A 16,486-nucleotide genomic window follows, 5' to 3' on the forward strand; every position below is an offset into this window, starting at 1 on the left:
CAGACAACTGATCCATAATAATGTATTCCAGAGCTCAGCGTTGGTTTAATTCAGCTGAATGTATTCCTGACCCTGTTATGGTAAAGGAATATAGTGTATACATGGTGTCTCATTATTTCTGGGCTTTTTTATCTATCTAGCTGGTATCTGGGAGGCCTTGGCTAAAACATGATTTACAAAGCCACACTCCTCCACACAGACACTTATTTCATACAAGAAGAGAAGTAGGATGAGGAGAGGGAGGAGGAGGAGGAGGAGGAGGAGGAGGAGGGAGGAGGAGGAGGAGAGGGAGGAGGAGGAGGAGAGGGAGGAGGAGGAGGAGGAGAGGGAGGAGGGGAGGAGGAGGAGGAGGAGGGAATGCATTGGGTGTAAAAGCAAGAGAGAAAGAGAGAGAGAACATTTCCGGGGCACTCAGAGCCACGGACACAAAGGAAATGGTAAAGAAAGGGAGGGAGGAAAGGAGGGAGGAAAGGAGGGAGGAAAGGAGGAATAAGAAAAGAGATTAGTCATGTCAACGTTATCGGTTGCCTATTTTGATGATTCACATCATGTTCCTATGACTACGGGGTAGATATCAGTGTGGGAACGTCAACGTTCCACAACACTTCACCTGATATATCGTTTTATTGACCAGATTAGATTGATTACTGTGTCACAGATCAGGTGGGATATATTGTATTTGGCGTCACAAACTTGAATGTAATAATTCAGAACATGCGGAGTAATGCTCCATTTTGTATTTGATGTTTATCTTTCGTTCTTTTATTACAGTGAAAAGCGTAATCGGTATGGAAGCTTGTTCCCTACTGCGTGATGCAGCTTCACCGTACAGTAATGATGTCACTAGTTTATTGTAACCAATAAGGTACACTAAGTACGTCATCAGTATTTCTGACTTAAACCTCGTAGATCTCTGAGTTCTGACTCACTACCTCTGGAAGGCAAAAACATCATTAAAACAAAACACATGTAGTTTACAATTCATACACAATGTTCTGTAGGACGGTAGGCTATATATTGTATGCTAGGGGGAGAAAAGAGAGATTAGATTAAATACATACCCAATAAACACATTTCAGTGAATATAATGAACATAAAATCTAATTTAACTGTTAACTCAATGACCTGAACAAGGGCTAAATATGCAAAAATACAAGTGATTTTTTAAAATTCTAAATGATGACTGATGACTGTTATGGTGACATGGGTCTATCAAGAATGATTGGTTTTCACGCAGCCACACACACCCACACAAACAAACAAACACAGACACACACACATTTGTTTTACTATCCTTGTGGGGACCAAACAATTGATTCCCATTCCAAATTCTATTTGACCTAACCCTAACCCTAACCCCTAACCCTACTGCTAACCCTAACCCTAACCCTAACCCTAACCCTAACCCTAACCCTAACCCTAACCCTAACCCCTAACCCTAGTTCTAACCCTGACCCTAGTTGTAACACTAACCCTAACCCTAACCCCTAAGCCTAATATAGCCTTTTTCCTTGTGGGTACCCGCAAAATGTCCCCAAATGTCCTTGCTTTACTATCATTGTGAGGACTTCTGGTACCCACAAGGATAGTAAAACCAAACACACACACACACACAAAGACATACATACACACACAAAACAACAACTACTAAAGACCCAATCATTCTACAGTAGAGGACATATTTAAGAAGAAAAGAAGGAGAGAGAAAAACAGAGGAGAAAATAACACCCTACAGAGAGAGAGGAGAAAATAACACCCTACAGAGAGAGAGGCGAAAATAACACCCTACAGAGAGAGGAGAAAATAACACCCTACACAGAGAGGAGAAAATAACACCCTACACAGAGAGAGGAGAAAATAACACCCTACAGGGAGAGGAGAAAATAACACCCTATAGGGAGAGAGGAGAAAATAACACCCTACAGGTAGAGGAGAAAATAACACCCTACAGGGAGAGGAGAAAATAACACCCTACAGAGAGAGGAGAAAATAACACCCTACACAGAGAGAGGAGAAAATAACACCCTACAGGGAGAGAGGAGAAAATAACACCCTACAGGGAGAGGAGAAAATAACACCCTACAGAGAGAGGAGAAAATAACACCCTACAGAGAGAGGAGAAAATAACACCCTACACAGGTAGAGGAGAAAATAACACCCTACAGGGAGAGGAGAAAATAACACCCTACAGAGAGAGGAGAAAATAACACCCTACACAGAGAGAGATGAGAAAATAACACCCTACAGAGAGAGAGGAGAAAATAACACCCTACAGGGAGAGGAGAAAATAACACCCTACAGAGAGAGGTAAAAATAACACCCTACAGAGAGAGGAGAAAATAACACCCTACACAGAGAGAGGAGAAAATAACACCCTACAGGGAGAGAGGAGAAAATAACACCCTACAGGGAGAGGAGAAAATAACACCCTACAGAGAGAGGAGAAAATAACACCCTACACAGGTAGAGGAGAAAATAACACCCTACAGGGAGAGGAGAAAATAACACCCTACAGAGAGAGGAGAAAATAACACCCTACACAGAGAGAGATGAGAAAATAACACCCTACAGAGAGAGAGGAGAAAATAACACCCTACAGGGAGAGGAGAAAATAACACCCTACAGAGAGAGAGGAGAAAATAACACCCCACAGAGAGAGAGGAGAAAATAACACCCTACAGAGAGAGGAGAAAATAACACCCTACAGAGAGAGAGGAGAAAATAACACCCTACAGAGAGAGGAGAAAATAACACCCTACAGGGAGAGGAGAAAATAACACCCTACAGAGAGAGATGAGAAAATAACACCCTACAGAGAGAGAGGAGAAAATAACACCCTACAGAGAGAGGAGAAAATAACACCATACAGGGAGAGGAGAAAATAACACCCTACAGAGAGAGAAGAGAAAATAACACCCTACAGAGAGAGGAGAAAATAACACCCTACAGGGAGAGGAGAAAATAACACCCTACAGAGAGAGGAGAAAATAACACCCTACAGAGAGAGGAGAAAATAACACCCTACATAGAGAGGGGAGAAAATAACACCCTACAGAGAGAGGAGAAAATAACACCCTACAGAGAGAGGAGAAAATAACACCCTACAGGGAGAGGAGAAAATGACACCTTACAGAGAGAGGAGAAATTAACACCCTACAGAGAGAGAGGAGAAAATAACACCCTACAGGGAGAGGAGAAAATAACCCCCCCCACATAGATCACAGAAACACAGAGAGATGTAGATAGTACAGCCTTCTAACACGTCTTCCACATCCTCTCATAGTGTGTGAGTGTGTGTGTGTGTTTGTGTGTATGTGTTTGTGTGTGTGTGTTTGTGTGTATGTGTTTGTGTGCTTGTGTATGTGTGTGAGTGTGTGTGAGTGTATGTGTTTGTGTGTATGTGTTTGTGTGCTTGTGTGTGTGTGTGTGAGTGTGTGTGAGTGTATGTGAGTGCGTGTGTGCGTGTGTCAGTGGGAGGTACAACTCAGGGCTGGGTGAGTCCTTGAGTACCTGTCAGAGGCATTCAGTAGGAGGCCTGGCTGGACAGGACCGCTCACTCTCTCGCTCTCTCTATTTGTCTTGCTCTCCCTCTATCACATACTAACATCCCCCCATGTGTGTGTGTGTTCAAGGCTGTCTCTGCACGCCTATTCCCCCGATCTTGACATCTCAACTGGAAACCTGATGGTTTGAATGACCTTTGAGAGAGGGTGAGAAGGTTCTATCCTTCACCCCAGAACCCCAGCCGGTGTGTTTATGCATTAAAGATTGTGTAGCTAACGCCACAGTCACAACCTTTGATGTTCTCTATGAAGCATGGCCCCTGGAAGGGCAGCAGGAGAGAGACGGAGGGGGACGGAGGGAGGGATGGATCGAGAGAGAGAGTGAGAGAGAGAAAGAGGGACAAAGAAAGAAAATAAATAGAGAGAGAATAAAGAAAGAATGAGGCAACCCAGAGAGCATCCCTCTCAGTCTATAACCCAGACCCTCCTCTCAGTCTATAACCCAGACCCTCCTCTCAGTCTATAACCCAGACCCTCCTCTCAGTCTATAACCCAGAGAGCATCCTCTCAGTCTATAACCCAGACCCTCCTCTCAGTCCATAACCCAGACCCTCCTCTCAGTCTATAACCCAGACACTCCTCTCAGTCTATAACCCAGGCCCTCCTCTCAGTCTATAACCCAGACCCTCCTCTCAGTCTATAACCCAGACCCTCCTCTCAGTCTATAACCCAGAGAGCATCCCTCTCAGTCTATAACCCAGACCCCCTCTCAGTCTATAACCCAGACCCCCCTCTCAGTCTATAACCCAGACCCTCCTCTCAGTCTATAACCCAGGCCCTCCTCTCAGTCTATAACCCAGACCCTCCTCAGTCTATAACCCAGGCCCTCCTCTCAGTCTATAACCCAGACCCTCTTCTCAGTCTATAACCCAGACCCTCTTCTCAGTCTATAACCCAGACCCTCCTCTCAGTCTATAACCCAGACCCTCTTCTCAGTCTATAACCCAGACCCTCCTCTCAGTCTATAACCCAGACCCTCTTCTCAGTCTATAACCCAGGCCCTCCTCAGTCTATAACCCAGGCCCTCCTCAGTCTATAACCCAGGCCCTCCTCTCAGTCTATAACCCAGATCCTCCTCTCAGTCTATAACCCAGATCCTCCTCTCAGGCTATAATAGCCCAGACCCTCCTCTCAGTCTATAACCCAGACCCTCCTCTCAGTCTATAACCCAGGCCCTCCTCAGTCTATAACCCAGACCCTCCTCTCAGTCTATAACCCAGACCCTCCTATCAGTCTATAACCCAGATCCTCCTCTCAGGCTATAATAACCCAGACACTCTTCTCAGTCTATAACCCAGGCTCTCCTCTCAGTCTATAACCCAGACCCTCCTCTCAGTCTATAACCCAGACCCTCCTATCAGTCTATAACCCAGATCCTCCTCTCAGGCTATAATAACCCAGACACTCTTCTCAGTCTATAACCCAGGCCCTCCTCTCAGTCTATAACCCAGGCCCTCCTCAGTCTATAACCCAGACCCTCCTCAGTCTATAACCCAGATCCTCCTCTCAGTCTATAACCCAGACCCTCCTCTCAGTCTATAACCCAGGCCCTCCTCTCAGTCTATAACCCAGACCCTCCTCTCAGTCTATAACCCAGACCCTCCTCAGTCTATAACCCAGACCCTCCTCAGTCTATAACCCAGATCCTCCTCTCAGTCTATAACCCAGGCCCTCCTCTCAGTCTATAACCCAGGCCCTCCTCTCAGTCTATAACCCATACCCTCCTCTCAGTCTATAACCCATACCCTCCTCTCAGTCTATAACCCAGATCCTCCTCTCAGTCTATAACCCAGACCCTCCTCTCAGTCTATAACCCAGGCCCTCCTCTCAGTCTATAACCCAGGCCCTCCTCTCAGTCTATAACCCAGACCCTCCTCTCAGTCTATAACCCAGGCCCTCCTCTCAGTCTATAACCCATGCCCTCCTATCAGTCTATAACCCAGATCCTCCTCTCAGGCTATAATAGCCCAGACCCTCTTCTCAGTCTATAACCCAGACCCTCCTCAGTCTATAACCCAGACCCTCCTCAGTCTATAACCCAGACCCTCCTCTCAGTCTATAACCCAGACCCTCCTCTCAGCCCTGTGAACAGTAGCTCTGCTAGATCTCTATATGTTACACTGTACTGCAGAGGTTCTGTTATTCATACTAAGACCCTGAGACAGTGGTTTGTCCCCTGAGCTAAAGGCTAGCCTTTTAACCTAAAGCAATCATCTTAGGAGTGGGTTTAAAACCCAGGCGGGTTAGTCTCATGTTACACATGTATATTCCAGGGTTCCTGACACACAATAATCACAGTGCTGTACTACAAACACTAGTTAACCGCATGCCACCCCTCATACATGTTATGGCCCATTCTTTAGTTTAGCATGTTTTTCCGTTCCCAATTATTCTACGCCATTGAAGGCTATAAAGGAAAGAAGAAACAAACACGGCAGCCTTTCATCCTCTGTAACAGATCAGCCATTACAGCTGTGATCCTAATCTTGGAAAGGGGCTAAACAGTACCGTTCCAAATATCTCTAGGCTTCAAGAGGCATAATTCCTCTTCCCTAAGACATCAGAGAGAATGGGATAGTGTTGGGGCAGGGAGGGGAGGCCATGTGTGTGTGCCTGCTACTCAGCCTCTCCGACTGCTAGCTGTGTTGGAGAAGGGATGCAGTCAGGGCTGGATGGTGGAATTAATGTTAATCCCAACACAGGTGGAGCTCAGATCTCTGGCACAGGAGCTAGGCTGGGGAGATGGAGAGGGTGTGTTTGTGTATGTATGTCGGGGTGTGTGTGTTGTGTGTGTGTATTGGAGGGGCGGGGGTGGTCTTTGTGGGTGTGTGTGCTCCCTACTCCCTGATTAGAGCTCCAGCATTTGGCAATCCAAGCCAAGTCAGTAACACACACATTCATTCCTCAACCTCAGCAGTGGATAGAGACAGAGAGACAGACAGAGCGAGAGAGTGAGAGAGAGAGAGAGAGAGAGAGAGAGAGAGAGAGAGAGAGAGAGAGAGAGAGAGAGAGAGAGAGAGAGAGAGAGAGAGAGAGAGAGAGAGAGAGAGATAGACAGAGAGAGAGAGAGAGAGAGAGAGAGAGAGAGAGAGAGAGAGAGAGAGAGAGAGATACTCAGTCTCCCTCAACACCAGACACAATACATCACCTCTACTTGCCATGTCCCTCCTCAGAGAATTAACACCATCACCAGCGCTCTACTCCACCACTGCATTTACATAGCAACCTTTGTCTTCCGCACTAGGTAGAGGTGTTGGAGAGACACACTGTTTTACATTACAATACCAGGCCTGTAAATTGTTAGCTAGGGGGTTAAAACATTGTACTCTACTGTATCTTGGCCCTGGATCAATCAGCAGCAGAAGGGTTGAGAGGAGAACAGAGAGAGGAGAGAACACACCTTCAGGCTATATGACAGGGTTTTCCAGGGTTCCCCAGTTAGCTTCAGTCCTGGAGGAGAGTTACTGGGGTGTGCAGGCTTTTGTTCCTGCACAGCACTGACACAGCTATCACATAATCAACCAATCATGATCTTCAGTCTGGAACACAACGATTAGTTGAATAAGAGTTGTAACAAAAGCCTACACAGCCAGTATCTCTCCATGACCACTCAGAGCTACAGCAAGCCCTATTGAGATAGCCTGGATGAGGCCTAAAGGAGTGAGTGGGCATAGCAAGCCCTGTTGAGATAGCCTGGATGAGGCCTAAAGGAGTGAGTGGGTATAGCAAGCCTGTTGAGATAGCCTGGATGAGGCCTAAAGGAGTGAGTGGGTATAGCAAGCCCTGTTGAGATAGCCTGGATGAGGCCTAAAGGAGTGAGTGAGTATAGCAAGCCCTGTTGAGATAGCCTGGATGAGGCCTAACAGAGTGAGTATAGCAAGCCCTGTTGAGATAGCCTGGATGAGGCCTAAAGGAGTGAGTGAGTATAGCAAGCCCTGTTGAGATAGCCTGGATGAGGCCTAAAGGAGTGAGTGAGTATTGCAAGTCCTGTTGAGAAAGCCTGGATGAGGCCTAAAGGAGTGAGTGAGTATAGCAAGCCCTGCTGAGATAGCCTGGATGAGGCCTAAAGGAGTGAGTGGGTATAGCAAGCCCTGTTGAGATAGCCTGGATGAGGCCTAAAGGAGTGAGTGGGTATAGCAAGACCTGTTGAGATAGCCTGGATGAGGCCTAAAGGAGTGAGTGGGTATAGCAAGCCTGTTGAGATAGCCTGGATGAGGCCTAAAGGAGTGAGTGGGTATAGCAAGCCCTGTTGAGATAGCCTGGATGAGGCCTAAAGAAGAGTGGGTATAGCAAGCCCTGTTGAGATAGCCTGGATGAGGCCTAAAGGAGTGAGTGAGTATAGCAAGCCCTGTTGAGATAGCCTGGATGAGGCCTAAAGGAGTGAGTGAGTATAGCAAGCCCTGTTGAGATAGCCTGGATGAGGCCTAAAGGAGTGAGTGAGTATTGCAAGTCCTGTTGAGAAAGCCTGGATGAGGCCTAAAGGAGTGAGTGAGTATAGCAAGCCCTGTTGAGATAGCCTGGATGAGGCCTAAAGGAGTGAGTGGGTATAGCAAGCCCTATTGAGAGGAGCGTGGTTCATTTCCAGGTCCGTCTCACTTCAATGAAGACATTTTCCCCATGAACAAAGAGCCATCCTCTGAATCATGTTTAGCTATTGATAGGCAGCTCTGTCACACACACACACACACACACACACACACACACACACAGACACACACACACAGACACACACAGGCATTAGCCACACTGCCGTGGTGCAGCAGAGATCCAGCTCCCTCTCACTGTGTTGTTTATTGTTGTTGCCTCAACGGTGATGCACAGTAAATAGCATTAGTTTAGCACAACAACTCAGCTCAGAGAGAGAGAGAGAGAGAGAGAGAGAGAGAGAGAGAGAGAGAGAGAGAGAGAGAGAGAGAGAGAGATTGGAGAGAGAGAGAGAGAGAGAGAGAGAGAGAGAGAGAGTGAGAGAGAGAGAGAGAGAGAGAGAGAGAGAGAGAGAGTAGGGCCTTCTATGCCATCAAAAGGAACATAAAATTTGACATACCAATTAGGATCTGGCTAAAAGTACTTGAATCAGTTATAGAACCCATTGCCCTTTATGGTTCTGAGGTCTGGGGTCCGCTCACCAACCAAGAATTCACAAAATGGGACAAACACCAAATTGAGACTCTGCATGCAGAATTCTGCAAAAACATCCTCCGTGTACAACGTAAAACACCAAATAATGCATGCAGAGCAGAATTAGGCCAATACCCGCTAATGATCAAAATCCAGAAAAGAGCCGTTAAATTCTATAACCACTTAAAAGGAAGCGATTCCCAAACCTTCCATAACAAAGCCATCACCTACAGAGAGATGAACTTGGAGAAGAGTCCCCTAAGTAAGCTTGTCCTGGGGCTCTGTTCACAAACACAAACAGACCCCACACAGCCCCAGGACAACAACAACAACAACACAACTAGACCCAACCAAATCATGAGAAAACAAAAAGAGAATTACTTGACACATTGGAAAGAACAAACAAAAAAACAGAGCAAACTAGAATGCTATTTGGCCCTAAACAGAGAGTACACAGTGGCAGAATACCTGACCACTGTGACTGACCCAAACTTAAGGAAAGCTTTGACTATGTACAGACTCAGTGAGCATAGCCTTGCTATTGAGAAAGGCCGCCGTAGGCAGACCTGGCTCTCAAGAGAAGACAGGCTATGTGCACACTGCCCACAAAATGAGGTGGAAACTGAGCTGCACATGCTAACCTCCTGCCAAATGTATGACCATATTAGAGACACATATTTCCCTCAGATTACAGCGATCCACAAAGAATTCGAAAACAAACCCAATTTTGATAAACTCCCTTATCTACTGGGTGAAAAACCACAGTGTGCCATCACAGCTGCAAGATTTGTGACCTGTTGCCACAAGAAAAGGGCAACCAGTGAAGAACAAACACCATTGTAAATACAACCCATATTTATGTTTATTTATTTTCCCATTTGTACTTTAACTATTTGCACATTGTTACAACACTGTATATATACATAATATGACATTTGAAATGTCTTTATTCTTTTGAAACTTCTGAGTGTAATGTTTACTGTTAATATTTATTGTTTATTTCACTTTTGTTTGCTATCTACTTCACTTGCTTTGGCAATGTTAACACACGTTTCCCATGCCAATAAAGCCCTTAAATTGAATTGAATTGAGAGAGACAGAGAGAGAGAGAGAGAGAGAGAGAGAGAGGGAGAGAGAGAGAGAGAGAGAGAGAGAGAGAGAGAGATACTCAGTCTCCCTCAACACCAGACACAATACATCACCTCTACTTGCCATGTCCCTCCTCAGAGAATTAACACCATCACCAGCGCTCTACTCCACCACTGCATTTACATAGCAACCTTTGTCTTCCGCACTAGGTAGAGGTGATGGAGAGACACACAGTTTTACATTACAATACCAGGCCTGTAAATTGTTAGCTAGGGGGTTAAAACATTGTACTCTACTGTATCTTGGCCCTGGATCAATCAGCAGCAGAAGGGTTGAGAGGAGAACAGAGAGAGGAGAGAACACACCTTCAGGCTATATGACAGGGTTTTCCAGGGTTCCCCAGTTAGCTTCAGTCCTGGAAGAGAGTTACTGGGGTGTGCAGGCTTTTGTTCCTGCACAGCACTGACACAGCTATCACATAATCAACCAATCATGATCTTCAGTCTGGAACACAACGATTAGTTGAATAAGAGTTGTAACAAAAGCCTACACAGCCAGTATCTCTCCATGACCACTCGGAGCTACAGCAAGCCCTATTGAGATAGCCTGGATGAGGCCTAAAGGAGTGAGTGGATACAGCAAGCCCTATTGAGATAGCCTGGATGAGGCCTAAAGGAGTGAGTGAGTATAGCAAGCCCTGCTGAGATAGCCTGGATGAGGCCTAAAGGAGTGAGTGGGTACAGCAAGCCCTGTTGAGATAGCCTGGATGAGGCCTAAAGGAGTGAGTGAGTATAGCAAGCCCTGTTGAGATAGCCTGGATGAGGCCTAACGGAGTGAGTATAGCAAGCCCTGTTGAGATAGCCTGGATGAGGCCTAAAGGAGTGAGTGAGTATAGCAAGCCCTGTTGAGATAGCCTGGATGAGGCCTAAAGGAGTGAGTGAGTATAGCAAGCCCTGTTGAGATAGCCTGGATGAGGCCTAAAGGAGTGAGTGAGTATAGCAAGCCCTGTTGAGATAGCCTGGATGAGGCCTAAAGGAGTGAGTGGGTATAGCAAGCCCTATTGAGAGGAGCGTGGTTCATTTCCAGGTCCGTCTCACTTCAATTAAGACATTTTCCCCATGAACAAAGAGCCATCCTCTGAATCATGTTTAGCTATTGATAGGCAGCTCTGTCACACACACACACACACACACACACAAACACACACACACACACACAGACACACACACACAGACACACACAGGCATTAGCCACACTGCCGTGGTGCAGCAGAGATCCAGCTCCCTCTCACTGTGTTGTTTATTGTTGTTGCCTCAACGGTGATGCACAGTAAATAGCATTAGTTTAGCACAACAACTCAGCTCAGAGAGAGAGAGAGAGAGAGAGAGAGAGAGAGAGAGAGAGAGAGAGAGAGAGAGAGAGAGAGAGAGAGAGAGAGAGAGAGAGAGAGAGAGAGAGAGAGAGAGAGAGAGAGAGAGAGAGAGAGAGAGAGAGAGAGAGAGAGAGAGAGAGAGAGAGAGAGAAAGAGAGAGAGAGAAGGCTAGCATGCAAAGAGATGGCGGTCAAAGGGTTCCGCACATGTTGGTTATACACACATGCAGACCCCAACCCCTCAGTCTATCTATGGCCCGACTGTGATTGTGTGTGTGTAGGAGGGGTTGGGGTTTGAGTGGGCTCCTCTGGCCCTTAAACATCCCAGGGCCAGAGAACCTCTGCTGAGCAGTAGTATTCAGGACATGATAGGGTTACATGATGATGGATTATGTATTGACCACCTCAACACAACAGGATCCATGTACCTTTGTCATGTATTGACCACCTCAACACAACAGGATCCATGTACCTTTGGCAATTATTTACCACCTCAACACAACAGGATCCATGTACCTTTGTCAAGTATTGACCACCTCAACACAACATGATCCATGTACCTTTGTCATGTATTGACCACCTCAACACAACAGGATCCATGTACCTTTGTCATGTATTGACCACCTCAACACAACAGGATCCATGTACCTTTGTCATGTATTGACCACCTCAACACAACAGGATCCATGTACCTTTGTCATGTATTGACCACCTCAACACAACAGGATCCATGTACCTTTGTCAAGTATTGACCACCTCAACACAACAGGATCCATGTACCTTTGTCAAGTATTGACCACCTCAACACAACAGGATCCATGTACCTTTGTCATGTATTGACCACCTCAACACAACAGGATCCATGTACCTTTGTCATGTATTGACCACCTCAACACAAAGCGCAAACATAGCCTGTGCATTCAAACACAAGCAAGCGTACACACACACACACACACACACACACACACACACACACACACACACACACACACACACACACACACACACACACACGCACATGCACACACACACCACACACACACACACCTAACACACACACACACACACACACATGCACATGCAGACACACACAAGCACACACACATGCACACACACACACACACACACACACACACACACACACATCACACACACACACACACACAACACACACACACACACACCTAACACACACCTAATACACAGAAACACACACACACACCTAACACACACCTAATACACAGAAACACACACACACACCTAACACCCCCTATAAGCAGGGGCTTTACACAGAGAGCAAACATCCTTAAAGCATAATCTGTTCAAGCCCTCACCCTGGGAACACAAGGCAGGAACAACATCAACAACAACAACGTCATCAACATCAACAGCAGGGGTTGTTGGTTTATATTTGGGGACTGAAGCCGTTTCTGTTGCTATAGTGAGTCATCTCTTATTCCTAATCTAAAGATCCACCCTGAGCCGAGAATATCCCAAGATAAATATGGAAAGTTAACAATGAGATTACTGAGCAGAAACTTAAAAAATGTTTTATTTCTCTCTCTCTCCTCTTCCCTCGTTCCCTCTCCTCTCCTCTTCCCTCGTTCCCTCTCTCCTTCTTAATCCTCTTCACTAGAAGACCTGATCCCTTCTCCTCCCTCTCACTCTCTCTATCCGTATCACTTTATTTGGACAGTCCATCCACCTCTACAGACTATCTATAGACTATCTATAGACTATCTACAGACTATCTATAGACTGTCAATAACATTTCAACTATCTACTAACCCTAACCCCTAACCTTAACACTTATCCTTATCGCAAACCTGACCCTTAGCCTAACCCTAACCCCAACCCTTATTCTAAACCTAACACTAAAACCGTAACCTTAGCAAGCAGTTGCTTTTCAACAGATAGTTTGTTGACAGTATGACCATCTGTAGAGACCACTCCTTCTGCTGGCAGGCCTGGTTAACAAGCTGTTATCACTGTGTGTGTATGTGTGTTTGAGTGTGTGTCTGTGTGTTTGAGTGTGTCTGTGTGTTTGAGTGTGTGTGTGTGTGTGTGTGTTTGTCTGTGTGTGTCTGTGTGTTTGAGTGTGTGTGTGTGTGTGTGTGTGTGTGCATTTGAATGTGTGTGTGGCCGTGTGTGTGTGTGTGTGTGTGTGTGTGCGTTTGAATGTGTGTGTGGCAGTGTGTGTGTGTATGTATCATACCACTGCTCTAATTTCACTACCGTGTCATTATCACAGCTAATACTACTGTCTTCTTCCACACCTGAGGACGTTTAGCTCGGCAGCTACTCTACTGCCCTGTAATACTATGAATCTCTCTACAGGAGGACACTGGTTCAGATGGATGCAATCGTTATCCGATTTCGCTACACCCGCAATAACATCTGCTAAACACGTGTATGTGACCAATACAATTTGATTTGATTTGATGGTAGTTGCTTTACTCAGCTGCTGTCTGAACAAGACTTAGATTCTTTGTGGCTATCGGAATTCAACATGAATGAACATATTCTTACTTGAGGAAAGTACAGCAGACAATTGCACACACACACACGCACACACACACACTTTATAACAGAATTTTCTTAAATGTGATGCAGAACTGATGAATTGTTTGATGGTTGGGTTGCGTTCATAACTCTACAAATGTTTGACCATAAATCAACCAAACATGACCGTTAATCAACCAAATTAGACCATAATGATGTATTTACTATAACTGGATAAACCATATTTTGGTCACCAAAGAAAATACCTTCGTCTTCATCACCATCGTTACCCGATAAGTCCTCGGCCTGTTTTTTGCCGTGTGCCCCTATTAACAAAGCAGGGAGAGACACAGAGGAAGAAATTCAAAATAGCATGTTTGTCAAGACAGAGAGGAGGACAGCAGAACTACAATACACTACATTGTGTACAGTCATGTTGGATAACAATAAACAATCAGTGTTTGAATACAAAGATCCCTTACAGAATCAAGTTTTTTTCTGAACTCTGGTAACTCAAAAAATGACCTTAGATACATGTCTTACTTTAGATACATTAAAAAATAAATACACAACAGATACACTATATATACAAAAGTATGTGGACACTCCTTCAAATTAGTGGATTCGGCTATTTCAGCCACACCCGTTGCTGACAGGTGTATAAAACCGAGCCATGCAATCTCCATAGACAAACATTGGCAGTAGAATGGCCTTACTGAAGAGCTCAGTGACTTTCAACGTGGCACCATCATAGGATGCCAACTTTCCAACAAGTCAGTTCGTCAAATGTCGGCCCTGCTAGAGCTGCCCCAGTCAACTGTAAGTGCTGTTATTGTGAAGTGGAAACGTCTAGGAGCAACAACAGCTCAGCTGTGAAGTGGTAGGCTACACAAGCTCACAGAACGGGACCGGTGAGTGTTGAAACGCGGAGCACATAAAAATCGTCTGTCCTCTGTTGCAACACTCACTACCGAGTTCCAAACTGCCTCTGGAAGCAACATCAGCACAAGAACTGTTCGTCGGGAGCTTCATGAAATGAGTATCCATGGCCGAGCAGCCGTACACAATAAGATCACCATGCGCAATGCCAAGCGTCGGCTGGAGTGGTGTAAAGCTCGCCGGCATTGGACTATGTAACGTTAGAAACGCGTTCTCTGGAGTGATGAATAACGCTTCACCATCTGGCAGACCGGTGGACAAATCTGGGTTTGGCGGATGCCTGGAGAACGCTACCTGCCCGAATACATATTGCCAACTGTAAAGTTTGGTGGAGGAGGACTTATGGTCTGGGGCAGTTTTTTATGGTTTGAGCCCCTTAGTCCCAGTGAAGGGAAATCTTAATGCTACAGCAGACAATGACATTCTAGACAGCATGACAATGCCCCGTGCACAAATCGAGGTCCATACAGAAATGGTTTGTCGACATCGGTGTGGAAGAACTTGACTGGCCTGCACATAGCCCTGACCTCAACCCCATCGAACACCTTTGGGATGAATAGGAACGCCGACTGCGAGCCAGGCTTAAACGCCCAACATCAGTTCCCGACCTCACTAATGCTCTTGTGGCTGAATGGAAGCAAGTCCCCACAGCAATGTTCGAACATCTAGTGGAAAGCCTTCCCAGAAGAGTGGAGGCTGTTATAGCAGCAAAGGTGGGACAAACTCCATATTAATACCCATGATTTTGGAATGAGATGTTCGACGAGCAGGTGTCCACATACATTTGGTCATGCAGTGTATGATATCAAACAGAATATAGATTTTGATAAAGTCATACACCACTGGTATCACTGGCACTATGGCACAGAGTCATACGCCACTGGTATCACTGGCACTATTGAATCAGAATGTTGGATTCACTTCTACTTTGATGAAACCACACAACACTTGTTTAACAGATCTGCTATGAATCATCAATGCTTAGACAGAGAGACACAGGTGTAGGTAGGTGTAAAGCTTTGCTGTAGTGAGCGATAGCGTTACAGACAGGTATGAAATGGGTGGCAGGTGTCGTCAAGGAAACACTGTCACCTCCTATCCTGTTGTCTTGGTGCCTGACTGACTATGTGAGTGTGTGTGTGTGTGTGTGTGTGTGTGTGTGTGTGTGTGTGTCATGTGTTCAAACCCGTAATAAGAATTTCAAACATGCCTTATCCAACTGCCACCCTGCATAAGACTCTGAGTGTGACCTTGACGTTTCCATATGACACAGCATGTGTATGCCAAAAGAAGCTAGCAAGAGTCTACAGTATAATGAATTATAGAAATAACTTAGTCAGTTTCCCTGACAGCCAAACTAACCAGCAGGCTCATATAGGTTCATTCATCAAATCAGTTTCAAAGGAGACATTTGATGGGCTTTACTTGTTACATAAAAACTGAAGGCATCAAAAAGGAACTTCGAACACCCAACAGTTGTATATGGTTCTTATAAGACTTGTGTTTGAAAGTAATTCTTACTTTTTAAGACATATTCTGTATTGGTGTGACATATTTCGTTGGTCTTTTAATGGCAGCGCTGACCACAACTACTGTATGAGAATGAGTTTCTATACTGAAGAACTGTCTGGGAGTATGTGTTTGTGTGTGTATGCGCCTTTGTTCATGTGTGTATGTGCCTGCCTGCCTGGATGCATCTGCTTTCACTTTCTAGACCTTTCTGCCACCGACACACTGACATACACTCTTCCTCCTCTCCCTGTAGACGCCACAGACTGAAATTCAGTCAATAGAACGTGGAGGCCCGGCTCTCTGAATGTTAACTACATTCCCCTTCCTGCAGAGGAAAGGTTCACTGACAATAGATGGGTCTCAGAGTTAAATATGAGAAAGGTCAGTGTGGG

General features: G+C 45.5%; 1 protein-coding gene across 2 annotated transcripts in view; it reads right to left on the reverse strand.

The window, feature by feature from the left end:
* Positions 1-16,486, reverse strand: part of LOC121539167 (neuroligin-3-like) — a 343,557-nt gene that overhangs the window by 201,671 nt on the left and 125,400 nt on the right. Inside the window, exon 4 of one of the 2 annotated variants that reach the window (XM_045206888.1) lies at positions 13,910-13,969. The exons of the other annotated variant lie outside the window; for it this stretch is intronic. Coding sequence (XP_045062823.1) covers positions 13,910-13,969 — 60 coding nt within the window. The remainder of the gene's footprint in view (positions 1-13,909; positions 13,970-16,486) is intronic. 2 annotated transcript variants of the gene reach the window in all.

The sequence above is a fragment of the Coregonus clupeaformis genome, chromosome 3, assembly GCF_020615455.1.
Source record: "Coregonus clupeaformis isolate EN_2021a chromosome 3, ASM2061545v1, whole genome shotgun sequence".
Taxonomy (NCBI): Eukaryota; Metazoa; Chordata; class Actinopteri; order Salmoniformes; family Salmonidae; genus Coregonus; species Coregonus clupeaformis.